Genomic DNA, 27,191 nt, shown 5'->3' with positions numbered 1-27,191 from the left:
AATTCATAGCACTAAATGCCCACATAAAGAAGTTGGAGAAATCGCACACTAATGAATTAACAGCACATCTGAAAGCTCTAGAACAAGAAGAAGCAAAGTCTCCCAGGAAGAATAGACGCCAGGAAATTATCAAAGTGAGAGGTGAAATTAATAAATTAGAAACTAAGAGAATAATACAAAAAATTAATGAAACAAAGAGTTGGTTCTTTGAGAAAATCAACAAGATAGACAAGCCCTTATCCAAACTAACCAAAAGACAGAGAGAGAGAATCCAAATCAACAAAATCAGAAATGAAAAGGGGGACATAACAACAGACATTGAGGAAATCCAGAGAATTATAAAGTCATATTTCAAAAACCTCTACTCCACAAAACTGGAAAACCTAAAAGAAATGGACATTTTTCTGGATAGATACCACATACCTAAGTTTAATCAAGACCAGATAAACTATTTAAATAGTCCAATAACCCCTAAGGAAATAGAAACAGTCATTAAAGGTCTCCCAACCAAAAAAAGCCCAGGACCAGATGGTTTCAGCGCAGAATTCTACCAGATCTTCAAAGAAGAGTTAATACCAATACTCTCTAAATTGTTCCACATAATAGAAACAGAAGGAACATTACCAAACTCCTTCTATGAGGCTACAATTACCCTGATTCCTAAACCAAACAAGGATGCAACAAAGAAAGAGAACTACAGACCGATCTCCCTCATGAACATTGATGCAAAAATACTCAATAAAATACTGGCAAACAGACTCCAAGAACACATCAGAACAATTATCCACCATGATCAAGTAGGCTTCATCCCAGGGATGCAAGGGTGGTTCAACATACGAAAGTCCATTAATGTAATACACCATATAAACAAACTCAAAGAAAAAAACCACATGATCATCTCACTAGATGCAGAAAAGGCATTTGACAAAATCCAACACCCCTTCATGATAAAAGTCTTGGAGCGATCAGGAATACAGGGAACATACCTAAACATAATAAAGGCAATATATAGCAAACCAACAGCCAACATCAAATTAAATGGAGAGAAACTCAAAGCAATTCCACTAAAATCAGGAACGAGACAAGGCTGTCCACTCTCCCCATACTTATTCAATATAGTACTTGAAGTTCTAGCCAGAGCAATAAGACAACATAAGGAGATTAAGGGGATTCAAATTGGAAAGGAAGAAGTCAAGCTTTCCCTATTTGCAGACGACATGATAGTATACTTGAGTGACCCCAAAGATTCCACCCAGGAATTGATAAAGCTTATAAACACCTTCAGCAACATAGCAGGATACAAAATCAACTCAAAAAAATCAGTAGCCCTCCTATATACAATGGACAAAGAAGCTGAGAAGGCAATTAGAGATACATCACCCTTTACAATAGCCAAAAATGACATAAAATACCTTGGGGTAACACTAACCAAGCAAGTGAAGGACCTATATGACAAGAACTTTAAGTCCCTGAAAAAAGAAATTGAAGAAGATCTCAGAAAATGGAAAGATCTTCCATGCTCATGGATAGGCAGGGTTAACATAGTAAAAATGGCAATCTTACCAAAAGCAATTTACAGATTCAATGCAATCCCCATCAAAATACCAACACAATTCTTCACAGATCTGGAAAGAACAATACTCAACTTCATATGGAAAAACAAAAAACCCAGGATAGCTAAAAGAAACCTGTACAATAAAACAACTTCTGGAGGCATCACAATCCCCGACTTCAAGCTCTACTATAGAGCTACAGTAATAAAAACAGCCTGGTATTGGCATAAAAACCGACATGTGGACCAATGGAATCGAATTGAAGACCCTGACATTAACCCACACACCTATGGACATATAATTTTTGACAAAGAAGCCAAAAGTGTACAATGGAAAAAAGAAAGCATCTTCAACAAATGGTGCTGGCATAACTGGATATCAGCGTGTAGAAGGCTGCAAATAGATCCATATCTGTCACCGTGCACAAAACTTAAGTCCAAGTGGATCAAAGACCTCAACATAAATCCAGCTACTCTGAACCTGCTAGAAGAAAAAGTAGGAAATAGTCTTGAATGCCTTGGCATAGGAGATCACTTCCTAAATATAACACCAGTAGCGCAGACACTGAGACAAACAATCAATCAATGGGACCTCTTGAAACTGAGAAGCTTTTGTAGAGCAAAGGATACGGTCAACAAGGCAAAGCGACAGCCTACAGAATGGGAAAAGATCTTCACCAACCCCACATCTGACAGAGGACTGATATCCAGAATATATAAGGAACTCAAGAAATTAGACATCAAAAGGACCAACAGTCCAATTGAGAAATGGGCTTTAGAACTAAACAGAGAATTCTCAACAGAGGAATCCCAAATGGCTGAAAGACATTTAAGGAATTGCTCAACTTCCCTAATCATCAGGGAAATGCAAATCAAGACAACTCTGAGATACCACCTTACGCCTGTCAGAGTGGCTAAGATCAAAAACACTGAAGACACTTTATGCTGGAGAGGATGTGGAACTAGGGGAACTCTCCTCCACTGCTGGTGGGAATGCAAGCTTGTACAACCACTTTGGAAATCAATATGGCGCTTTCTTAGAAAATTGGGAATCAATCTCCCCCAAGATCCAGCTATACCACTCCTGGGCATATACCCAAGGAATGCTCAATCATACCACAAGAGCACTTGCTCAGCTATGTTCATATCAGCATTGTTTGTAATAGCCAAAACCTGGAAACAACCTAGATGCCCTTCAACTGAAGAATGGATAAATAAATTGTGGCACATATACACAATGGAATACTACTCAGCAGAGAAAAACAACGACATCACACGGTTTGCAGGCAAATGGATGGATCTAGAAAAAATCATCCTTAGTGAGGTAACCCAGACTCAGAAAGACAAATATGGTATGTACTCACTCATAGGAAGATGCTAGATGTGGAACAAGGATGACTAGACTGCTACTCACATCACCAGTGAGGCTACCTGGAAAACGGGACCCCAAAAAAAGACACGGAGAAATGGACAAGATCTACATGAATAGCCTGGTCATGAGTGGGAACAATGAAGGGCGACAGTCGAGGGAAAGAGTGGGAGATCCTAGCTGAATCAAGAAAAGAGAGGGAGAACAAGGAATAGGAGACCATGGTAAATGAAGACCACATGAGAAGGTGAGAAGGGGAGGAAGCAGAGAGCTAGGGAGGCCCACGGAGATCCACAAAGATACCCCCTCAAAAGACTGCTGGCAATGGTCGCGAGACGGCAGGAACTGACCTACTCTGGTGATGGGATGGCCAGACACCCAAATAGTGGTGCCATAAACCCCATCCAAGGACTGAGGAATCTGAAGGCAGACATCCACGGCTGGGCCGCTGGTGGAGCACTGGGAGTCTAATTAGTGAGTAAGAAGAGGATTTATATGAGCGAGAATTGTTGAAGCCAAGGTTGGATAAAGCACCGGGACAAATAACCAAATGAATGGAAGCACAGGATCTATGAACCAAAGGCTGAGGGGCCCCCAACTGGATCAGGCCACCTGAACGGGTGAGACAGTCAGTTGGCTTGATCTGTTTGGGAGGCAGCTGTGCATTGGTGCCAGGTCCTGGGCTCGTTGCATGAGTTGGCTGTTTGAATCCTGGGACTTATGCAGGGACACTTGGCTCGGTCTGGGAGGGGGGAATGGACCTGCCTGGACTGAGTCTACCAGGTCAACCCCGGTCCTCGGGGGAGACCTTGATCTGGAGGAGGTGGGAATGGGGGGTGGGCTGGGGGGAGGGGTGGGCGAGAGGGGGAGAACAGGGGATTCTGTGGCTACTATGTTGAACTGAATGGTGTTGTAAAATAATAATAATAATAATAATAATAATAATAATAATAAAAAAAGAAAAAAAAGAAAAGAAGAAGAAGAAAAAAAGATACCATGACTTAATAGCTAAGAGTGATTGTTGCTTATTCAGAAAACCAGGCTCCATTCCTAGCATCTGCATGTGGCAATTCACAACCACCTCTAACTACAGCTCTGGTGGATCTGACACCCTCTTCTAGCCTCTAAGAGCACCTAAATTCATGTGAGCACAAACACACACATATACAAATAACTAATATCAATAAACATTTTTTAAAAATAATAAAGAAATGGCACCATCATCCCCCTAAGAGTTGTTGGTTAGTAGACTATCCATTTTATAAGCTCAGTGAGAATCCTTCCACCCATCCTCATGGCTGGTGGCAACACTCACTGGGCTGCAGACGTGGAAATGCCCATTTCCAGTTGGAAATCATGTGGCTGTGCCAAGGTGGTTTTTTCGTTTTTTTTGTTTTGTTTTTTTTTGGCCTCACTTTATCTACTATGCCTTCTCTCTCTGTAAGGACTCCATATAAAGATGTCCTTTCCCCATGGATCACTTAGTTTACTAAATCATGGTTTATTTTTTTCCTCAGGATATCACATGCTATTTTAGAGTCAGTTTTCAAAAGGTCTTAAATGACTTGGCTCAAAATTGGTTTTATATTAAGGGAAGGAACCGGTGTCCCAGTGTCTCAATCAGCACCTTAACAAATAGGCTATGACCTCCCTCCATCGCCCAGGGTTGCCAGCAGTTGTTAGCTGAGAGACAGCACAGGTTCATATCTTCCCAGGATCTTCTACATTTTTTCTACTCTATTACCAAAAACAAGATTACAGTTGACAGTTTTGGGAAGCAGCATGAGGAGGTTAGGTGAGTCCACTGTAAAATCATGCTGCCTCTTCCTAAAGAGCTTTTACAGGTGCAATTAAAGAAACTACCTGGGTGCTCTGATATTCACAGACAATCACTTTAAGCGATTTAAATGCAATGGCTCCACTAACTGGTGTTGTGTGATATTTTGTTTGTGTTCTGACAAATAAAGTTTGCCTGGAGATCAGAGGGCTGAGCTAGCCACTAGTTAACCATAGAAGCTGAGCAGTGGTGGCTCACACCTTTCATCTCAGCACTCGGAGGCAGAGACAGGAAGTGATGAGGTGGGACAGAGTCAGGATCTCACCCCTTTTCGGTTGGAGGATCTGGAGAGGTAAGAAGTCACTGGTGGCTGCTCCTCTGCTTCTCTGATCTTTCAGGTTATTATCCCAGTACCTGACTCCTGCTTTTTATTGCTAGGACTATTTAGGTTCACACTTCAATTATGTTCTTAATAATGGCCTCAATTATGCTCTCTAGCTTTGGGGTCTTCTGTACGTATGACAAGTCCTTGTCTGAGTACCAATCATTACCTGTCATTTCTTGCTACTATCAATAAATCTGACTCTTCTTAGTTTGTGCATGCTCATATCTGTTCTCGGAGGTAGGACACTCAAGGCTTATGGAAATTAAAAGTATTTTACGACATTTCTTGATCCAAAAGGCTTTGGTGAAGGGCCAATGATTTATTCCATATTGCAGGTGGGAACGAAGTATATGGGCTTAGAGAAAGACATTTTCCTTACTCACTTTTTTTTTCTTTTCTTTTCCGTTGGGATTTTTTGACAAAGCTGAGTGTCATCTTAAGTGACTGTGATTAGATCTTCTAAATATATATCCTTGTACCTCTCCTTTCTCACTTACATATTCTTTTCTTCTCACAGAGTTCATTTCTAATTATTAGACTTCATTTTCCTATGTCGTCATTGTGTAACAGAGCTAAAGAGATGACCATCTTTGGGAAGGCAATTTTGGAAGCCATTACCCTCCATCTGCACAGAGACTGCTAGTGTGATTTAATAGTCTCCTCCGTGATACAGCTGGACATGCGGTCAGAAGAGTGAGGATCTATTAAGAAACAGGAAGTGGGCTGCCACATAGCAATGAGAAAATGTAATTGCTCTAGCAGACTGCTACATAAATAGACACATGGATCCTTTCTTAATTTTACTCCCTGAGACTAATGACTGACTCCACTGAAAAGCCTGGTGGCGATCACTGCAATAAAAATAGCCAAAGCATGAACAGGACAAGTGAGAATAACAATGGCTAATAAGCATTTGAACCATCAGGCATCCTCACCAATCCACTCACAAAAACATACTATCTCATGGGCTAAGTACCCACAAGACACTATGGACCAGCTGGACATGGGACATATGCCTACGATCCCAGCATTTGGGAAGTTGAGGCAGGAAAATCACACATTAGAGATGAGCTTAAGCTACATACTATGACCCTGTCTCCAAAACCCAAGCGCTGACTGTAGCTCAGTGATGATAGAGAGCACTTACTCAGCATGTACAAAGGCCTGGGTTTGCTCTCTAGCAGTGAGGAAAGGATGGAGGGAGGGAGGAAATGAATCAGGAGCTAGCTTATATGCACCAACTAGTGAGTAGGGAAATTCTAGAGTGATTTTAATGACATCTATATGTAAAAATGTAAGACCCTCTCAAGTTTTATACTTTGGCATTATATTACTCACAGTGTGGTTGTGTTTCTTAGTTCAAGCAACAAACTGTAAATTAGGTAAGGGCACTTCCAGCCAAGCTTGGTGGCCAGAGTTCAATCCCTGGGACACACAAGGTCAACGTTAAAATCAACTCCCTCAAGTTGACATGAACACGTGCCCTCGCATGCGCGTGCATACACACACACAGAGAGAGAGAGAGAGAGAGAGAGAGAGAGAGAGAGAGAGAGATAGAGAGAGAGAGAGAGAATAAATAAATGTAATTAATTTAAAAAAAATAGTAAATTCGTCCTATGTTAAATGTTTAAAGTTCTGAAATGAAGATTCTAATTTTTAAATCATCTGTTAACTTATATACTAGTAAGTTTGAAAATGTGAATATCCCATTGAAATCCATCAAAGATCTAATCTAGCTTATAACAAAATCAGTCAAGATGCTTGGCTTTTGTTATTTTTGAGAAAGGGTGTCTTAGTTACTTCTCTGTTGCTGTGACAAAACAACATGACCAAGGCAACTTATAAAAGAATTTCCTTGCTCTTTCACTTTCAGAGGGTTACAGTCCATGATGGCAGGGCAAAGCTGAGAGCGGGAATATGGTAGCTCACATCTTGACCCACACATAGGAAGCAGGAGAGAGAGCATATCAGGAATAGCTTGAGTATTTTATAACCGCAAAGCCCACCCCCAGTGACACACCTCCTCCAAGGCCAGACCTCCTAAAAAACACCACATAGGATTTCACTCTGCCAGGTTGGTCTGGGACTTAGCATGCAGCCTAGGCTGGCCTTGAATTCATGACAGTCCTGCCATAGCCTTCCAGTGCTGATATTATAGGCATGTATCACTGTGCCTGGCAAGATTGTTTTTAAACTGAGATAGCTGAGGCAAAAAGAGATGGAAAAGCAAGAAACTAAGGACAAATATTCAGAACAATACAAAGAAACGTTGCGTCAAAGCCCTAGAAATGGTAAAAGTGGGCTACCCTCAGCTCTAAAACAAAAAGGTAGTTTAAGACTCATGGAGACCATAGCATTAAAAACAAAAGTTGAATGACAAAACACATTTTCCTATAGATTATGTAAGAAAGATGCTATGTAATAAAATGTTCTACAACCACAAAATCAGGCATACAGAAAAGACAATGGTCCACTTTTCTTTTTTCAGTTGCACGTGCGTGCGTGCGTGCGTGCGTGCGTGCGTGCGTGCGTGCGTGCGTGCGTGTGTGTGTGTGTGTGTGTGTGTGTGTGTGTCTGGCCAACCTTTGGTACAATTCCTCAGGAGCTGTCTATCTTGTTTTTTGAGATAGGGTCCCTCATTGCCCTAGAACTTGACAGTTAACCAGCAAACCCCTGGGATTCACTGTCTTCATATCCTCAACACTGAGATCACATTCATATATACATGGTCTGTTTTGGAGATGAACCTCGACCCTCAAGCTTCCTTGGACTGAGCAATCTCTTCAGACTCTTTACTGTTTCTCTTCATTTTCCATATTGTAAGATATGATAGGCCGGGTGGCAGTGACACACGCCTTTAATCCCAGCACTTAGGTGGAAGAGGCAGAGGCAGGTGAACCTCTGTGAGTTAGAGGCCAGCTTGGTCTACAGAGTTAGTTCTAGGACAGCTAAGGCTACACAGAGGAACCCTATTTAAGAAGAAAGAAAGAAAGAAAGAAAGAAAGAAAGAAAGAAAGAAAGAAAGAAAGAAAGAAAGAAAGAAAGAAAGAAAGAAAGAAAGAAAGAAAAAAAAGATATGATAGAAGATAGAAAACAAGGCAACTTGTGGCCTGGAGAGACGGTTCAGCAGTAAAGAGCACATGTTGCTCTTGCAGAGAACCTGGATTCACTTCACAAGCACCCATATGGCCACTAATAACTATCTGTAACTCCAGCTCCAGAGGACCAAATGTCCTCTTCTAGCCTCCATGAATGCTGCAAATATGAAGGGCATAGACAAAAATGCCAGCAAAATGCCCATACACATAAAAAATTATTTTTAAAAGGACAATTTATCAAATTTAATTCTCCAAAGAACAAGACCTTTGATGCCTGGCTTGACCCAAAGGCAAAGTTACAAATTTATCACCAAATAAGAAGTCAGCACATGGCATCCAGAAAATTTCATTTTTTTTAAAAGATCTATTTATTTATTATGTATACAGTGTTCTGCCTACATGCATGCTTGCAAGCCAGAAGAGGGCACCAGACCTCATTATGGATGGTTGTGAGCTACCATATGGTTGCTGGGAATTGAACTCAGGACCTCTGGAAGAACAGCCAGTACTCTTAACCACTGAGCCATCTCTCCAGCTCGAAAATTTCATTTTTAAGACAGACTTCTGCAAGTAGAATTCTGTTTTTGTTTTTGTTTTATTTTGTTTTTTGTTTTTCCTTCGAGACCGGGTTTCTCTGTGTAGCTTTGCGCCTTTCCTGGAACTCACTCTGTAGCCCAGGCTGACCTCGAACTCACAGAGATCTGCCTGGTTCTGCCTCCTGAGTGCTGGCATTAAAGGCGTGCACCACCACTGCCCAGCTGCAAGTAGACTTCTAACAGGGAATGGAGGAAGGATGCTTAAAAGATGTGTTACCAAGTTCAAATCCAGATTATGGATATTCCATGCAACAAACTAGGGCAGAGAACATTGAGACATGAACAAAGGTGAACAAGCAAGTAAGTACCTTTAGGAACGGCTGACAGGGTACCCTCCAAAATGTTCTGAATTCATCCTGGAACATAAAGGTAGAAAAGAAAGACAATACAGCCCACCAATAATGACTGCACTGGGCTAGGAAGATGTAAGCCTGAGGACCAGAGTTCTGACTCCAGCACCCAGCACCCAGCTGGATCCACATCTGTAACCCTGCCTGGAGAGGGATAGAGACAAGAGGCTTCCTGGAGTCTGCTGACTGCCAGGTCAGCTTACAGAATACAAGTTCCAGGTTTCGGGAGAACCCTGCCTCAAAGGAATAGGGGAGAGAGTAATAGTGTGCACACAGGCACAGGTACCCACCTACACATACACCTGATAACACGTACTTTCATTCATGTAAAAATGACTATACTAGGGGCTGGAGAGATGACTTGGGGGTTAAGAACACTGCTGCTCTTTCAGAGGACCCCGGTAGCAGCTCACAGCCATCTGTAACTCCAGTTACAGGGGATCTGATGCCTCCTTCTGGCCTCTGTGGGCACTGCACTCTCATGATGCACAGACATACATGCAGGCAAACACTCATACACACAAAATAATACAATAATTTTTAAAATTTCTTTTTTAAAATAATGACCATATTTCATTTTGTGGAGTATTTTTTTCAACATAGGTCTCACCCACTGTGACTGAAAAAAAGAAGTTCCGTAAAACACCCAAAGGGCATCTTTATTTGCTGATTTATTGAAAATCCTACAAGGTCAATGGCTTACAATATTTCTTGTGATGGCTTGCTGAATGGAATTATTGAGAACAAATTAAAGATAATGCTTGAAATTTCTTAGCAGAAAGGCTGATTGGGGTTATGTAGCTATGGTAACTGACTGAATTACTGTCCTCCACATTCCTATTTCCTTCTATCTATACTCTTTGATTTTCCCATCTTACAGTAACTCAGGGTCGGGTCAGCTGACCTACTTTGACTAAGGAGATAGCAGCAAATTTGTCAAGGCAGTTGTACATTTCCTCTTCTCCCTTGGAATCTTCAATTTCCTTTAGAGCAAGCCCCCAAAGCGTGCTCAGGCATAAGACACTGAGGCATAAGACACTGTGAGGCAGAGCTGAACAGTCCCAGCAGAGGTCTCCTCACTTGTCATCTCCAGGCAGACCACTCACCAGCCGACTGCAGATCCCTTCCTTACTCTGCAAAGCCCTGTTTTATCAACAAAACTGCCCAACCATGATGTCCTGAGGCAGGCCCCAGGACAATGGAACCAGCTGACCATGGGCTGAAATTTCTTGAAACTGTGAGCCAAAATAAGTACTTCCTCTCTTTATGTGGATTATCTCATGTGTTTTATCATAGAAATGGAAAGGTAACCAAGACATCTCTAATGATAGGTTCTCGATGGCTGCAGTAAAAACAAATTCAGCTTTGTTTTATCTAACATATTACCCTTGATCCTTGGCCATGTTTTAGCAGCCAGAATTCTTTAAGAGCTGGGAAAGAAGTCCAGGTGGTGGTGGTGCACACCCTTGATCCCAGCACTTGAGAAGCAGAGGTAGGTGAATTTCTGAGTTTGAGACCAGCCTGGTCAACAGAGTGAATTCCAGTACAGCCAGGGTTGCACAGAAAAACCCTGTCTCGAAAAACAAAACAAACAAAAGCAAACAAACAAATAAAACAAGGGCAACAAAAGAGTTGGGAAACAACTGAGCAGCCAAAGAGGGTAAGATGTCGTGCAGTATGAAGCTCGAGAAATACTGCTTCAGAAGAATGAACAAGACAGGAAAGCATCCCAAAGACTTGGCATGGCAAAACGTTCCTCAGTGTGGCCAAGACTCACCACTAAACTGGAAAGAAATGGTTCTGCTCTGAAGTGGGGGTGTCCTTACGTGGACCCACGAGGCCATGCTAATCTGAGTCTCAGGAGAATGCTGTATGATCCTACAAGAGCACAGGGCAGAGGCCTGCGAAGAGATGCTCTTCAGCCATCTCTCTCACCTCCGCCACAAGGCAGTTTCTTGTTGCCTCCAACATTTTAATGAGGTGTGTGTCTTCTTGCCCCACTCCTTCCTTTCGTAACAGAATTTAAAGACATCTGGTTTCCATCTAGAGGTAGCTTGGGGAGAGGTATCATTAAGACCTGAATTTCAAGTCCCCTGGTCCCTTTCTTTCAGAATCACTCCTTTTGCTGTGGGAAATCTTGACCTCAAAGAGCCCGCACATTTTGCTAACTGCATCATAATCTGATTATCAAAGTGTCCTGTTGCTAGGCGCACACTTGTAGTCCTGGCACTTGGGGGGCAGGGGCCAGACAATCAGGAGTTCAAGGTCATTTTCGGCTACACAGGGAGTTTGAAGTCAGGCTGGGTTACATGAAGCCCTGCGGTAGTTTGAATGAGAATGGCCCCCATAGGCTCATGTATTTGAACATTTGGTCTCCAGTTGGTAGAACTGCTTGAGCAGGATTAGGTGGGGTCCTGTTGGAGCTGTGTCATTGGGGATTCCCGGTCTTTCTCTCTGCTCTTGCTTGTGGATCCCACATAAGAAAGTCTCAGCTGCTGCTCCAGTACTGCTCCATGCCTGCCTGCCTGTCTACCTGCCTGTTACCGTGTTCCCCGTCACAATGGTCATGGACTCACCCTCTCAAATTTTAAGCCCCAAATAAATTCTTCCTCCTATAAGCTGCCTGGGTCATGCTGTCTCTTCACAGCAGTGGAAAAGTAACTAAGACGAACCCTGTCTCAAAAAATAAAACAGAAGTGTTTTTTTTTTTTGTTTTTTTTTTTTTGTTGTTGTTGTTTTATCTTTAACCTGGACAGTCCTTTAAGACTTGACTTTGGACTGGCCTTATGACCTGTGTGCTTGACAGAAACTAGGTCAATGAGATGGTGAGGCTAAAATCTCTTCCCTGGGGAGACAGAGAGCAACATCTACACCTCCTCCCAAGGTCCCAGTGACAAATGGAGGCAAGATTCTACCCAAGTTCACTCCGAGGAACCAATGAGTTTATTAGGCTTCCTTACAGAGCCGAGGTGAGGGGTTACTTAGAGGGGTGTGGACACTCCTCCCCCAACCTGCCCACCTGGAAAGCCTTACCCAGCAGGGAAGAAGGCACACAGACGAATCCCTTGCTCTGTTCTTCCCTTGCCTCGTCCACATCATGTGCAGCATTGCCAGGTGGTAGGGAGCGGCTGGATACACAGAGAATCTCATGCCCTACTCCAGGCTTCTACTCTTGGGTGTGTAAAGGGTCAACCATCCTGCTGGGGACACAACTGAACTCCCCAAGATAGTGGTTGCTTGGTCCAGAAGACAACCACTCAGGACAGATAGACATGTTAATCTGTAGCTCACTGTCCTCCCACCCTCATCCCCAAGCCACAGAGACTGGGCAAGGATGGGGAGGATGGATTACAGGTATATTAAGAAATAAAAGTAAGTCGGGCATAGTGGTACCCTCCTTTAATCCCAGCACTCTGGAGGCAGAGGCAGATAGATCTCTGTGAGTTCTGGGCCAGCCTGGTCTACAGAGTGAGTTCCAGGACAGGCTCCAAAGCTGCACACGGAAATCCTGTCTCAAAAAACAAACAAACAAACAAAAAAATAGTATTCACTCTTAACCACTGAGCCATCTCTTCAGCCCTAGACCCTGTCTCTTAAATAAATAAAAAATAATAATTGAAGCAAAAAAAAAAAAAAAAAAAAAAAAAAAAAAAAAAAAAAAAAGCAAGGAAAAAGTAAACAGTGAACCAGTGCTTATTGATCTTGAGTTGGCTTATACTTACCCAAGTCCATAGTTGTATTCTTCCTGAACGGGCAGAGGGAGCCAAAAGCCCTGTATTCCAAGACTGTTAGTTTGTTCCTGAAGGCTGGAGGCTTGCTTTTCAGTTGTTAATAGGGCAGTTCTCAACCTCTTTAAGGCTGCAACCCTTTAATACAGTTCCTCATGTCGTGGTGATCCCCACCCCAAAACTATTTTCATTGCTACTTCTTAGCTGTCATTTTGCTACTGTCATGAATCGTACTGTAAATATCTAATATGCAATCCCCCAATGGGGTCGCGACCCTCAGGTTGAGAACCACTGTGTTAATGGCATGAGGCTCTTCAATTTTGATCTCAGAAATCTTGATTTCTTGGGTCTTTTATTAACTGGGCAAGTTTCCTGCTATGTTCTGCCATCTGTTTACCTGTGTGATAAGTAGATGAGAATAGAGACCACATCTTCCCTGCTATAACAAAATACCACCCTGGGTAGCTCACAAATGACAGAATTTCATTCCTCAGTCTTGGGGGCTGAGAAACCCGAGATCAAAGTGTGGACAGGTACAGTGAAAGCCTACCTTCTGATTCTTAGGTGCCATCACACGGTGGAAGAGTAACAATTTCCCTTAAGTGTATTTTATAAGGGTGACAATCCGCTCCAAAGGGTTTTCTCTTATGAACCAATTACCTACCCAAAGGTTTCACCTTGGTGGTGGTTAGGATCTCAGCATGTGAAGTTTAGGATACTAACATTTCGATTCCCATTTGCTGTACAGTCGTCCACCTGGTAATTAGACATGAAGCTCTTATTCCATTCAATATCCAACTGTAAATTCAGTTCATGCAGTGCTTACCTTCTGGTTGAGAAAGAGTTTTGCTCTTGCAACTATGTGATGTGTGATGCAGACGGGCAGAAGCCATCAGAATGATAACCAGGAACGTTTAGGGACTAATCTAAGGCTTGTCGAGGAAAATGTTAGGCTTACTTATGTGGCGTTAACTCAGCCAAAGGAGAGGGAAAGATTTGCTAAGTAAAGACATCAGGGGCAACCGGCCTCTCAGGCTTTACACATTAGAACCACTGTAATATCACATATCACGGAGGCCTCCAGAGAGCCCTGCTGAGAAAATGAAACAAGGATGAAGAAAACAGAGTGAGCTCTTTGACTACCGTGGCTAGAAGACACCTAGTAAAACCAAGCAGGAAAAGATCCCAGCGTAACAAGCAGGGGCTAGGACCTGGGCTGGAGTCACACTAACGGTTTGTGTCTGTTTTCTTGACGGGATGACACATATCCGACTTAAACCCAGCAGAAATTCTCCCCTTGGTATCTCGACTCCATAATTATAAACGCAGTTTCACCCGAATTGCACGGAATTAATAAATCTTCATTTAAAAGGAAGCATTGGCAATTAAAATCTAATTCCTTGACAAAAAAAACATACAGTAGATACAGTAGATTTAAATTGATTTTAAATCTTCCCATTTACTGTTTGTTACAATTAATGCAAGGTCAATTTTTATTATAAGCTTTTAATAAAAATTCATCAGTTATCTTGAACCCAAGTTTGGTTTTTCATGATCTAGTTATTAAATTTTGCCAAGATTTAATTCCTCATCATCACTTTTAACAAATCAGGTGTCATTTTAAATCCCCTTCTGCTTTTGTGTCATAAATGCTCATAAATGATATTCTCTGATATATGAGTTTTAATTTTGTTAGCTAATCCCTGAGAAAATCTTGGACTGTCCTCCCGTCCAGGTCTCATCTACTCTGCAGTCATTGAACCTCTATACATGCTTTAAAATAGAGAGCCCATCAATGATCTTTTGTTTATTCTATTTATCAATAGTTGTTAGCATTATAAATCAGATAAACTACTAACTGTTAATTGAAAAATGTAACAGTGAACCTGTAGGCTAACATAATGTTATTGAAAATAACTTCTTTGAAGAGTGACAGTCGCAATTTTTTCCAAATATTTCATATGTGGCTTAATGGAAGACAACTTGCCTTATGCTGTTCTCATTCATACTGTGAAATACTGAACAGCGAATTGGCTTCAGAACTCTCCACAAGAAGAGAGGAGACACGTCCATATTAGTATGAAAATACTTTCAGCCTAACCGACCCTCAAAGGGTCTTGGAGAGCCTCAAAGGTGTCTAAACCAAACTTTGAGAACCACCAATTTCTTGCAATGTCTTCCAATATAGATGGTTCATTTACCATGTCATGTTAGATGGCAAGAATTTATTATTTTCATGATTACATATTTTAAATGCTTATTAGAAAAAAACTGCAATTGATAGTAATTGCATTTAGAAAAAGCTGCGATTATGTCAAAGGCACAATGAATCTGTCCCAATTTAAAGGAAACCTTAATTTCTGCATGTCCAGAAGACTCACAAAAACATTTCAAATTGTCTGCATTTTCTGTATTTTTTTTTATCATAAGACTGTTTTACTTTCTCTGTGAAAACTATTCTATTTACATTAACTATATTAATTTGGAAAGACATAGAAATTGGTATGTGAAAAAAAGATTTCGGGGTAGTAGAAAGGATTTATTTATTTTTTTCCCCCAGACAAGGTTTCTCTGTGTATTCGTTGGCTGCCCTGGAACTCACTTTGTAGACCAGGCAGGCCTTGAACTGTGATCACGTTCTCTGACTCCCGAGTGCTGGGATTAAAGGCGCCACCACCGCCTTGGAAAAAACAAACAAACAAAGCATACAAAGTGCTTAAATATGCACACTCCGCAATCAGCCAGCCGGGGTAGAAGTCCTCGCTTTAAATATTTCTTTGGCTTGGTGACCCAGAGCATATCACTAAAAAAGTGAACGTCAATTTCCCATCTATAAAAGGGAGATGATATTCATTTGTAAGTTTGACCAATAACGAAGGTAACTACACTTGAGCAAACCACGTAGACGTGCCTACACATGGGCACCCACATGCTGCAATCCTTGTTCTGTGCCCAACACATAATGGCAGTTCGCGGGGACGAAGGGCAGGTTCGCCTGGAGAGGAAAACGGACAAGGCAAGCCTGTCCTGCTGCATCTGCAGGACTCGGCGCAAACGGAGGTTCAGAAGCAGGATGCCACGAGCCAAACGTCCAGACCCCAGTTTACTTCGAACAAGGGGAGCGCGGGTCGCCCACAGTCTGCGACTGCGGCGCACGCGCGGGGTGCGCGCGCTCGGCGCTTGCTCGGCGCTCGCTCGGCGCTCGGCGCTCGGCCTCGTCGTTCGACCCGATCGGGGAATCTGCAGCCTGAGTCTGGCTGCCGGAGCCAACTCTAGCGGGCGCCCCACTCTCGTTCTCGCGGTACTTCAGGAGAGCCGGTGCGTGAAAGGGGCGGGGCGACCGGAGATAGAGAAGCGTGAGCGTGGGCGGGGCGGAGAGACGCAAGGCCGCGTTCCCGGCAGGCTGTGCGCGCACCTCGCTTCCTCCGAGCGCGTGAGCGGCGGACTGCGGGCTTTGGCCATGGCGCTCCACGTCCCCAAGGCCCCGGGCTTTGCCCAGATGCTCAAGGATGGAGCAAAAGTAGGTGACGGCGAGGGTGCGGCCGCCGAGCGGGGCCGGCGCTTGCTGGCGGCGCCCGCGGCAGGGCTGCGGGCGTGAGGCCCGCGCCGCGATCCGGGCGAGAGAAGGTTCTGGAAAGGGAGGCGTGATCTGGCTGCATGCCTGGCCGCTGGGTCCCGGGGGCCGGGCAGGCCTGCGAACCCCCCCCGAAGGTCGGGGGGGACCCGAAGAAGTCGGGCCGGGACAAGGCTGCGGGTTCGCATCCCAGCCCTGCAGGCCCGGAGCCGTGGCATGGCGCTCACGGGCCCCGCCCTTAACGGGAGCTGGCGGTGCAGTTGATGGTGGACCGGGGATTGATGAACCGGGAAGCGGGTTGGTGGGCGAACGGCGCCCCGGGGACAGGAGCCCGGCCCGGCCCAGCCCAGCAGCCCCTGGGCCTGCTCTTGGTTGCTTCCTTCCCAGTGAGAGACATGACTCCCTCCGTAGATGTCTGATCCCAACTTCAGACCTAACCTCTCCGGGCCATGTCTTCTTTATCTTTTCTAAATTGAGGAGACTGGGCCAAAAGATGTTAATATATTCGAATTCCGGCTATTTCCACATTGTAGCCCACAGGATAGATAAGGGAGGCCGCAGCCCAGATAAAATAGTGTTCCCTCTTGAACATAATTTCAGAAGTTTTTTTTTTTTTTTTGTAAAGTATCACGCTGCCTGTGGAGTCTTTTGCCGAGAGATGTTCAAGCTGCCAGATAATTTCGTTTTGTTTTCCATATTACTGAGACTTGTAGAAATAGATAAGTGAATTGAATTTAAGGTCTTAAGGGACATCGAGGACCCTTAACAGTATTAGAGAGCATTTTGGTGGTAACTTGGGCACACGAAATGGATGTCCGAATGTAATGTAAGTTGGTGAGTTCTGGAAAATGATATTGACGATTCCCTTTGCGGCGGGGTGGGGTATCACAGCTTCCCATTTGGGACTATCTCCCTCACTTAGATTGAGAAAATGGTGCATGAAAAGCATTTGTCTCACTCAGAGACTGGTATTTTAACTGAGGTAACGTTATGTAAATTGCTACTGAGAGGACTTGAAGACAACCTGTAAGTCCCCCAAAAGAATTTCGAATTAAAAGCTAGTACTGATTGGCTTGGATTGTAGCTTCATGGTAGATTGATTTCTTGGATTCAGTCCCTGGGTAAGGGTGGGAGGGAAGAATAGTTCTTCAAATGTTTATAAACAGTTTGTCAATTAGCGAGTGTTAGTTACCTGGGCCTTGTACTAAGTTAGGGAGAAACTTAAGGCTGTTTGGACTCCAGATTCCATGTGCTAAATGCTTGTGTGATCCTGGAACGTTATTAGAAACATGATGAACAGAGATATCCTGTGTTTGAAAGTACTTTGTGATCTAGTTTAAGCAGATGTTTTCTTTTGCAGCATTTTTCAGGATTAGAAGAGGCTGTGTATAGAAATATACAAGCTTGCAAGGAGCTTGCTCAGACTACTCGTACAGCATATGGACCAAATGGTAATGGCCAAATTCAGGCTATGAAAGACATGGTGGTGTACTTGTGTTAGCTTCTGTCTCGTGTTTATCCTGGGGGTGTTAAATGCACAGGGTAGTTCTTGTAAGTTTCATAGTTGATAGCACTGGTGTGTTTATAACTTTCAATCAGAAATTGAGCTTTCTAGAAAAATTAAAAAATAATACTGTTACCCTATTACGTGATAGGAAAATTATAGCACTTTCACTATTGACATAGCTGTTTGTAATGGAAAAGGCTGAGCAGTTTTAAAAATTAACAGTTTAAGGAAACTCTTACCTTTAACCACAAGTTGAATTCGATACAGATTAGAGGATTAAGCATAAGACCAAATGTGGTTCTAAGTATATTAATTTTGTGTGTGTTAATTCCTATTTACCGAGTGCTTTCTACATGCTAAGCATGTGGATGTTTAGTCAGGGAAAGCCCATGGGCTGTGTGGTAGTTCTGAAAATAGAGATAATATGTGCATAGAGTTCATCAGTACAACTTCTGAACCATGTTTTTCCTGGGTTATTTAGTAGAATATCTAAATAATAATGGATTTTTTTTCATTGCAACTATTTTCTGAGGAATGAATAAAATGGTCATCAATCGCCTGGAGAAGCTCTTTGTCACAAATGATGCGGCGACTATTTTAAGAGAGCTAGAGGTAAGTTTTTCCACAGTCACCCCCCCCCCCCCAAATTCTAGCAAGATGAAGCCTTATTTCAGTTAGATGATAGAAGGCTGCTGCTTCCTCAAACGTATTGTGAGCATTTATGAGTGACCAAAACAGTTTACCATTGTGGCTACTCAAAAAACTGTCCTAAGTTGTTATTTTATGGAGGGCTTGTGGAGTATTGCTATGACTAACAGTCTTCATTCTGTAGATTGATACTAATGCAAAGTTTCTCATGATGTAAAAATAGCTAGTAAATATTGATGTTTTGTTTAAGAACCAGTTGGAATTTTGCTTTCTTTTGCAGCAGGTTTGATGTTGAAGAGTCTGTAGAACAGATACTTAAAGCAGGGAGGGATAAGAGGGATGTTTGACACCCGTTTCTCATCCTGTTACATCTTGTTTTATGAGTACATGCTTTATTTAAAAGTATTAGATGAGAACTTAATCTGTTTTAAAGAAAATAAGAAAAATTAACATTTCTTTAACATCTTAAAGAATGATACGTTAAGGAGAAGTTAACTTCACAGAATATTTGTGGAGGAATTTTTCGTGGTAATTGTTTAGGTTATGCTATGTTAACATTCTCAGGAATTAAAAAAGTATTGAGTAGAACTGGAGAGATGACTTGACGGTTAAGAGTGCATACTGCTCAGTTGCCAGCACCCACATCAGGCAGCTCACAACCACGTGTAACCACAGCTCTGAGGGATCTAATACACTCTCAGGCTCCAGGCACCTGCATTCACACAGAGCCACACACAGACACATAATTAAAAAATAAAAATAAACCCTGTCTGAATAATAGAACTGCAGTGTTGACTTAGAGTTGGCGATACTCCTTGTTCTGTAAAGGTATCTAAAAGTGGACTAGGGATATAGCTCAGTGATACAGCACTTGCCTAGCAAGCACAAAGCCCCAGGTTCAGTTCCCATTATTGCAAATTTAAATTGAAGTGTATCTAATATTAACTCCTAAAAACTTGAGAATTTTGATGCTTTTTTAAAAATGTACTTTCAGACTTGGGGATTCATTTTAGTTAGTAGGGTGTCTGGCCAGGGTTTGATTCCCAACGCTGTATAACCTGAGTGTGGTAGTGTGGTGGCACACACCTGTAATCCTGGCACTGAGGATGTGGAGGCAAAAGGATCAGAAGTTCAAAGTCCGCCTTTAATCCTAGCATTCAGAAGAGGCAGGTGGGTCTCGGAGTTCCAGGACAGCCAGGGCTACACAGAGAAACTGTCTCAAAAAGAGGGGTGGGGGGCAAAGTCATCCTCGGGTACAGAATGAGCTGCATGTACCTTGTCGCCAAAAAAAAAAAAAAGGAAGTTTTGTGTTTCTTTTCTTTTGATTTTTAAGCAAGAGCATGTTTAAAAATATGTGATGCTGAGATTCTTAATCTAAATTAAGTGATGTCTGTTTTAGTTCTTCCAAAGACATTTTTGAGACAGGGTTTCTCTGTGTAGTCCTGGCTGTCCTGGAACCAGACTGGCATCAAACTCAGAGATGTGCCTGCCTCTGCCTCCCGAGTGCTGAGATTAAAGGTGTTTGCCACCATGCCCAGCTAAGTATCTTTATTTAAACATTAGAAAATCAATACATGGAGAGAATTGGCGGGACATTGCGTCAGGCATAACATGGAGGAGGGATGGGAGTCGAGATGATGCTAGAGTTTTATGCCAGGTGGATGGGAAGGTGACAGTTGAAAAGTGTGCCATCACACCCAGCTTCTCTTCTAAAGACGGCTCAAAATTGCTGAGTTTAATAGCTGGAAATACTTTCTTTTCTAATTTAGGTATAAATGTGCTAGGCTTGTGGAACTGTATGTAGTGGATGATTGTCAGCTGTGCTTTGAAATTGTTTTCATTTGGGCTGATAGGCAACAGTTGTAACTGATGGGGTGGCATTTACCTGCCCTCCAGGGAAGTTAGTTTATTAAGAAATGGAAATGAATGACTTTATGTTGCTCTAAGTATAAAATGTTTTCACTCGATAATCACTTTATATCAGGTACAACATCCTGCTGCCAAAATGATTGTGATGGCCTCTCATATGCAAGAACAAGAGGTTGGAGATGGCACCAACTTTGTTCTGGTATTTGCTGGAGCTCTTCTAGAACTAGCCGAAGAACTTCTGAGGATTGGTCTGTCAGTATCAGAGGCAAGTATTCATTTTATACTTGAATTAGAGTTGATTACTTGTGTGTTGCCACTTAAGTTTAAGGTTCAGGATTAGGGTAAAAGCACTCAAGGGCAAGCACAAGGACCTGAGTTCAAATCCCTAGAACCCATGTATTGCTCAGGGATGCCTGTAATCCCAGCATTGTGGGAGGGACGAAGACAGAAACATCACTGGAACTTGCTGATCGGCTGCTTAGCTTCAGATTGAGAGTCTGTCTAAAGGGAATATGTCAGGGAGAGAGCAGGACACCTGAAATCTCCTTCCAGCCACCATGCTTGTGTACATCTGGATATTTATATAGGCATACACTGTATACATACTTCATACTTCTCTCATGTGTGAACATTCACCATATACAAATGAAAGCTTTTAAAATAAACTTGAAATCCACTAGTAATAGCTAACATTGGGTAGCTTTCAGTGTGCTTAGACATGGCCATATGCTTCACATGTGTAATTTTTGTCCTCAGAAGAATCCTATTGCTAAGCCTTCTTAAACTCAATTCTATTTCATATGAAGAAAGAGAGGTTTGAGATAGAAAAATCTTGCCCAAGGTCCTATAACCTATAAGTGGTAGAATCAGGATTGAAATTTGTGTTGTCATCTTGCCATTTTATGGTGACTTACTCTGGTAACCCAATAAATATGGGTATTTTCAACATAAAATTATGTCTGTTAAACTAAGTATTTTTCTTCATGGTTTAGGTAATCTGTTAAACTAAGTATTTTTCTTCATGGTTTAGGTAATATCAGGCTATGAAATAGCTTGCAAAAAAGCTCATGAGATTCTTCCGGATTTGGTATGTTGTTCTGCAAAGAACCTTCGAGATGTTGATGAAGTGTCATCTCTGCTTCGAACCTCTGTAATGAGTAAGCAGTATGGCAATGAAGCATTTCTGGCCAAGCTTATTGCTCAGGCATGTGGTAAGTTATACCAATAAACGAGAAAATCCAAAATACATTATCTTTAATTGTGACTGAGCTATCTTCTTTGTTGTCTAAAAAAAATACGTTTCATTTTCTTGACAGTATCTATTTTTCCTGATTCTGGCAATTTCAATGTTGATAATATCAGAGTGTGTAAGATTCTGGTAAGTTTCAAAAATGCATTATCATTATCCAAATAGGTCTTAGAAGGGGGTTGTTTTTGCAGTACTAGGGATTGAACCCAGAGCTTTGCACATGCTGGGGAAGCATACAGTGGAGCTGCATTCCCAGTCCAAGACCCCATTTTGCCTATTCTGCTCCAAAATTGTTTTGCTATTTTTTTTTCTAAATGTGCAAGTCTCTTGCCATCCCTTTGTCTGTGTACATGCATGCAATTCCCATGGAGGCCAGAAGAGGGCATCAGATCCCTCTGGGACTGGAGTTACAGATGGTTTTGAGCTACCCTGTGGGTTTTAATAATTAAATCTGGGTCCTCTAGAAGAGCAACCAGTGCTGTACCCCTAAGTTTTACCCTGTTATAGACTTTGTACTTACTTTACTATCTTTTTAAGGCAGAGGTTCTCAATCTTCCTAATGCCATGACCCTTTAATACAGTTCCTCATGTTGTGACCTCCAACCATAAAATTATTTTTTTGCTACTTCATAGGTTTAATTTTGCTACTGTTATGAATCATAATGTAAATATCTGCTATGTGGGCTATCTGATATGCAGCTCCCCAAAGAGTTGTGGCCCACAGGTTGAGAAACGCTGTTTTAAGGCATCCTATTATATCATTTGGTGTTAATAAATTATGTTGCTACCTATTAGAGTGTATTTTCTTGTGAAGTCATCATTTCCCCCTGATTCTTAGGGATTGGAATACTGTCTTAGGGGCTGGAGAGATGGTTCACCTTTGATAAAATCTTGTTTTTCTATTCTGTCTGTAGTAGCAATTCCACCTGGTACATTAGTGCCAAGTGCTTGGTGATTAAGCAAATAAATGGCTTGGTTGCTACCTACCTTGGTTTTCCCAATACTCGGAAGTGCCTTCCCTCCATAATAGTGGCTTGTTCTGTAGTGCTTCCAACCTTGAGAATAATTGTTTGTTTATGCCCACCATCTGATCCTTTTAGCCTTAGTGTGCTGCCTTAGTTTAAAACTTGACTCCAGTGACAGTTTCCGTGTTTGACTCCTTAGGGCTCTGGTATCTACTCATCTTCAGTATTGCATGGCATGGTTTTTAAAAAGGAAACCGAAGGTGATGTAACATCTGTCAAAGATGCAAAAATAGCGGTGTACTCTTGTCCATTTGATGGCATGATAACAGAGACTAAGGTACGTGATTGAAAAGTATGTTTGGGTTGAGGTGGCATTAGCTATGAAGCCAGTAATAACAAACTGAAAATGGTAGAAATAATTTTTTTTCAGAGCATGAATATGTGCTTCAGCTACCAAATACTAAACTAGAATCATTGTGTGGTGGCAAGTATTTGTGTTCATACATACAGTTCTTCATATTTAAGCAGCGTTAATACTGAGCATCTTGTATGTTCTTGGTGAAATCACTTTTTATGAATGTTGACATAAAATGTGAAAATTTTAAATTAGTCTTTACAACTACATGTTTTGGATTCATAAGTAGCTGGATTTGTACCAAACATTCTTGGCAGATTCGAGTTGTTGATTTTTGCAGGAATGAGGGGAGAACAGTTGTGTAGTCAGTGTTTCAAGGAAAATTTGAGGATAAATTGTTTTGGTGATACTAATCAGTATTTGAAAAAAAGATACATATCTGCCTGCCATTTCTAAAGGAGCAGTGTTATCTTTAACTTTGCATCAGTGTGCCTGTCACAGCGCAAAAGCATTTGCTTTGTGATAAGGAAGTACAGGAACAAGCTAAGGACCTAAATTTAATACATGTTATGTATTTTGTTTTATACATGGTTTTCACATTTTTCTCTCAGGTCTTTAAATTACCAGGTAAAACATTATCTTACAGTTTTGTAACACCAAAATCATGAAATGGTTTTACAGAGAGAGCTTGATTGTTTTCCAGGGAACAGTGCTGATAAAGACTGCTGAAGAACTGATGAACTTTAGTAAGGGAGAAGAAAATCTTATGGATGCACAAGTGAAAGCTATTGCCGCCACTGGTGCAAATGTCATAGTGACGGGTGGAAAAGTGGCAGACATGGCTCTCCATTATGCTAACAAGTACAATATCATGTTGGTGAGGTAAGAGCTACATCTGTAAATGACACTAAAAATTCTTGGAGAAATGGTAGCAAATTATATAAATTGAAGATAGGGGGAAATTAGGGTTACTAAGTAATGCTGTAAATGTTTACTTACTTCACCTGAGACAGGTTCTTACTGTGTAGCCCTGGCTAACCTGGAACTCTGTGTAGATTCAGTTCCCCCTGCCTCTCCTCCCAATGCTGAGGTTAAAGATGCGCAGTTACACTGGCCCCAGCTTTCGTATCCTTAGCTGCCATACACTTCACATGTGGCATTGATCAGTAGTTGGTCACATTCACAAAGTTGGCAATCAGTATCTTGGCTTCCTAATTTGGTGCAGTACAGATATGTTCAGTTAGAATACAGTAAAGCAATATTTCTTGCTGGTGTTTTTGTTGAGACAGCCCTAGCTGACCTTGAAGTCAGAGATCTTCCTGTTTCCTGACTTACAGAATTAAAGGCGTATAGCACCTTGTCCAGTTTGTTTTTGCTATTCTCTGCATTTTATGTTAATATGATTGAATTAAAATTTCTATTGTTTTTCCTTTTGAAGGCTGAACTCAAAGTGGGATCTCAGAAGACTCTGTAAAACAGTTGGTGCTACAGCTCTTCCTAGATTGGTATGTATTTTGGAAAACAAAAGATAAGTGAACACATTTGAAATTTTACTACAAGGATCATTTTCTTGTAGACTCCTCCTGTTCTTGAAGAAATGGGACATTGTGACAGTGTTTACCTCTCAGAAGTTGGAGACACACAGGTGGTTGTTTTTAAGCATGGTATGTAATGATGGTATGGTATGATTTGTACAATTATGGGGTGTGTTTTCTTTTATCTAATCTACAAATTATTTATTGGCAGAAAAAGAAGATGGTGCCATTTCTACTATAGTTCTTCGAGGCTCTACAGATAATCTGATGGATGATATAGAAAGGGCAGTAGATGATGGAGTTAATACTTTCAAAGTTCTCACAAGGGTCAGTATTTGCAGTTCCAGAAATTTGTGATTTCTTGAAAACACAGTTGGCAGACTCAAACATGAGAACATCAAGATGTATAATTTAACACATCGGTTGCTAATGAATATGTTACCTTCAAAAACTAATTGTCCAATAGTGAAAGTAGCAGACAAAACTATTCCTGAGTGTGGACTGCCTCCCATCACTGAAGCACTATCAGTGCCGTATTCAGGGGTTCCTAGTCTTATTTGACAAGTCACTTGATTTCACTTAATGTATACTTAAATTTTGAGTAGTGGTGCTATAAAAACTGAAGAAATACTCCATTTTAGTGTTTTACTTTTTTATAGGATAAGCGTCTTGTACCTGGAGGTGGAGCAACAGAAATTGAATTGGCCAAACAAATCACATCATATGGAGAGGTATAACTTTTTCTACAGAAACTGTCCTTTTGTCTATCTTTTCTAATAAAATGCATTGATAAACACATTTTGTTTTAGACATGTCCTGGACTTGAACAGTATGCTATTAAGAAGTTTGCTGAAGCATTTGAAGCTATTCCACGGGCACTGGCAGAAAATTCTGGTGTGAAAGCCAATGAAGTTATCTCTAAACTTTATGCAGTGCACCAAGAAGGAAACAAAAATGTGGGATTGGATATTGAGGTATTTGTTAAAAGTTTAATTTTTGTTACTATATAGTCTGAACATAGAAGTAGCATGTGTAAAAAGGGGGAATTGTTGCAAAATAGCCGTTTGGTTTTACAAGTAATTTTCTGAATTTTTAAGTTTATCTGCTATAGGAAATTTTAGTTTTATTGACAGCTTTGGGGTGAGGCTGTATAAAATACATTATAGTATTTTTTATAGTATTTTTTTAGTTTTTCATGTTGAATATAAACATTTTCACATGCAAGAAATTAACATAGCTTTGTGTTGACAGGCTGAAGTTCCGGCTGTAAAGGATATGTTAGAAGCCAATATTTTAGACACTTACTTGGGAAAATACTGGGCTATTAAATTGGCCACTAATGCTGCAGTCACTGTGCTTAGAGTGGATCAGGTGAGTGAAAAATGACAATTGAATCTTTAAAAAGTGGAGTTTACACTCCTTTAATCTCAGCACTTAGAGGCAAAGGCAAGCAGCTCTGAGTTCCAAGTCAGCCTGCTCTACAGAGCAAGACCTTGTCTCAAAAATGATTAGGTTTTCAGGTTAGGGAGACAGCTCGCTCAGATGGGAAAGCTTGCCTTGCAAGCATGAGGATCTAAGTAAGAAGGCCATAGTCAGGTGCAGTGGTGCATCTGTAACCTCACTGCTTGGCCTGCAATGTCAGAAACAGGCAAATCCCAGAGAGACTCAGCACTGGCTAAACAGGACAGTCTAGCTAAAACTTTCAGGTTCAACAGAAGTTGTGTGGAGAGTGACGAGCCAGTGGGGCATGTGGAAATTTGCATGGGGCTTAATAGTAGGCTTTCATAGTAGATACAGCACTCCTGATGGATAGAGTGGGAATTCTAACAATGACATTGTTGGCAGGAAATGGTCTTCACTGAAAACCTTGAGTTTATTGTACTTAACTTGGGTTTTTGTTGTTCAGATCATCATGGCAAAACCAGCTGGTGGGCCCAAACCTCCAAGTGGAAAGAAAGACTGGGATGATGACCAAAATGACTGAGCGACTTTTCTTGTAGATGAAGAGTTTTATTTGTAGAGTGGAACTTCCCTGATCTTTTCTTAGTCTCCTTAAATTAAGTATTTGTGTTTGTACTCTGCTGGTAAAATAAATGTGTTACTGTTCACCTACTGGTCAATTGCTGCTTGTGTCAACCTTTTTAAACACAAACTATAAGCAGGGAAAGTCACTTACATGACTGTTCGTTTACCTGGCCTGGTTTTGAAAATAAATTGCTATAAGCACCATACCGTGTATCTATGTTGTTGGGAGTTGCTTTCTACAAGGGAATGATAGTTTACAATGGTTGTTAACTGGAGACCAAAAGAGGCTGAAAACATTTTTTAAGAAATTACTAGATTTCCAAAGTTGTTCCCCCCAATCCACAGCTTCAAAAGCCTTTCCACCACATACTGGCTGACTTGACAAGATTTTGCTGGCATATGGAGATACAAGATAGCACTTAGTCCACAGCACAGCTATGAGATTGCATCATGTCTACCCAGGTCAGCTGAACCATAGTACAGTTTGTGCACACTGGCACTAATCACAACTGCAGACATAACCTAATGTAATTTTTAAAGGCTAGATCTGATGGTGGACAATCCATAATGTCAACACTAGAAAAATGAGACATTAGGGTGTTGCCAGTA

The 27,191-nt window shown here is 41.5% G+C and overlaps 1 protein-coding gene across 1 annotated transcript; it reads left to right on the top strand.

The window, feature by feature from the left end:
* The first annotated feature begins 16,169 nt into the window (after positions 1–16,169).
* Cct8 (chaperonin containing TCP1 subunit 8) lies at positions 16,170–26,665 on the top strand. The gene is made up of 15 exons (XM_006987935.4): positions 16,170–16,375; positions 17,790–17,880; positions 18,469–18,548; positions 20,569–20,718; positions 21,484–21,664; positions 21,770–21,831; positions 22,867–23,004; positions 23,726–23,904; positions 24,461–24,527; positions 24,599–24,686; positions 24,769–24,884; positions 25,217–25,288; positions 25,367–25,531; positions 25,809–25,928; positions 26,464–26,665. Exons 1-15 carry the CDS (start codon positions 16,316–16,318, stop codon positions 26,539–26,541), a joined length of 1,647 nt encoding a protein of 548 aa, XP_006987997.1. The 5' UTR covers positions 16,170–16,315; the 3' UTR covers positions 26,542–26,665.
* The last annotated feature ends 526 nt before the right edge of the window (positions 26,666–27,191 follow it).

This window comes from Peromyscus maniculatus, chromosome 12, assembly GCF_049852395.1.
Source record: "Peromyscus maniculatus bairdii isolate BWxNUB_F1_BW_parent chromosome 12, HU_Pman_BW_mat_3.1, whole genome shotgun sequence".
Lineage (NCBI taxonomy): Eukaryota > Metazoa > Chordata > Mammalia > Rodentia > Cricetidae > Peromyscus > Peromyscus maniculatus.
Note: the sequence above shows the minus strand (reverse complement) of the source record. Positions and strands in the feature narration are given on the sequence as shown.

Bases quoted from the DNA above. Each gene is read 5' to 3' on its own strand.
- Cct8 (XM_006987935.4), top strand. From the start codon at position 16,316: ATGGCGCTCCACGTCCCCAAGGCCCCGGGCTTTGCCCAGATGCTCAAG. The intron at 18,549-20,568 runs GTAAGTTTTTCC...ACTTTATATCAG, and splicing joins CTATTTTAAGAGAGCTAGAG to GTACAACATCCTGCTGCCAA. The intron at 23,905-24,460 runs GTAAGAGCTACA...TTCCTTTTGAAG, and splicing joins TACAATATCATGTTGGTGAG to GCTGAACTCAAAGTGGGATC.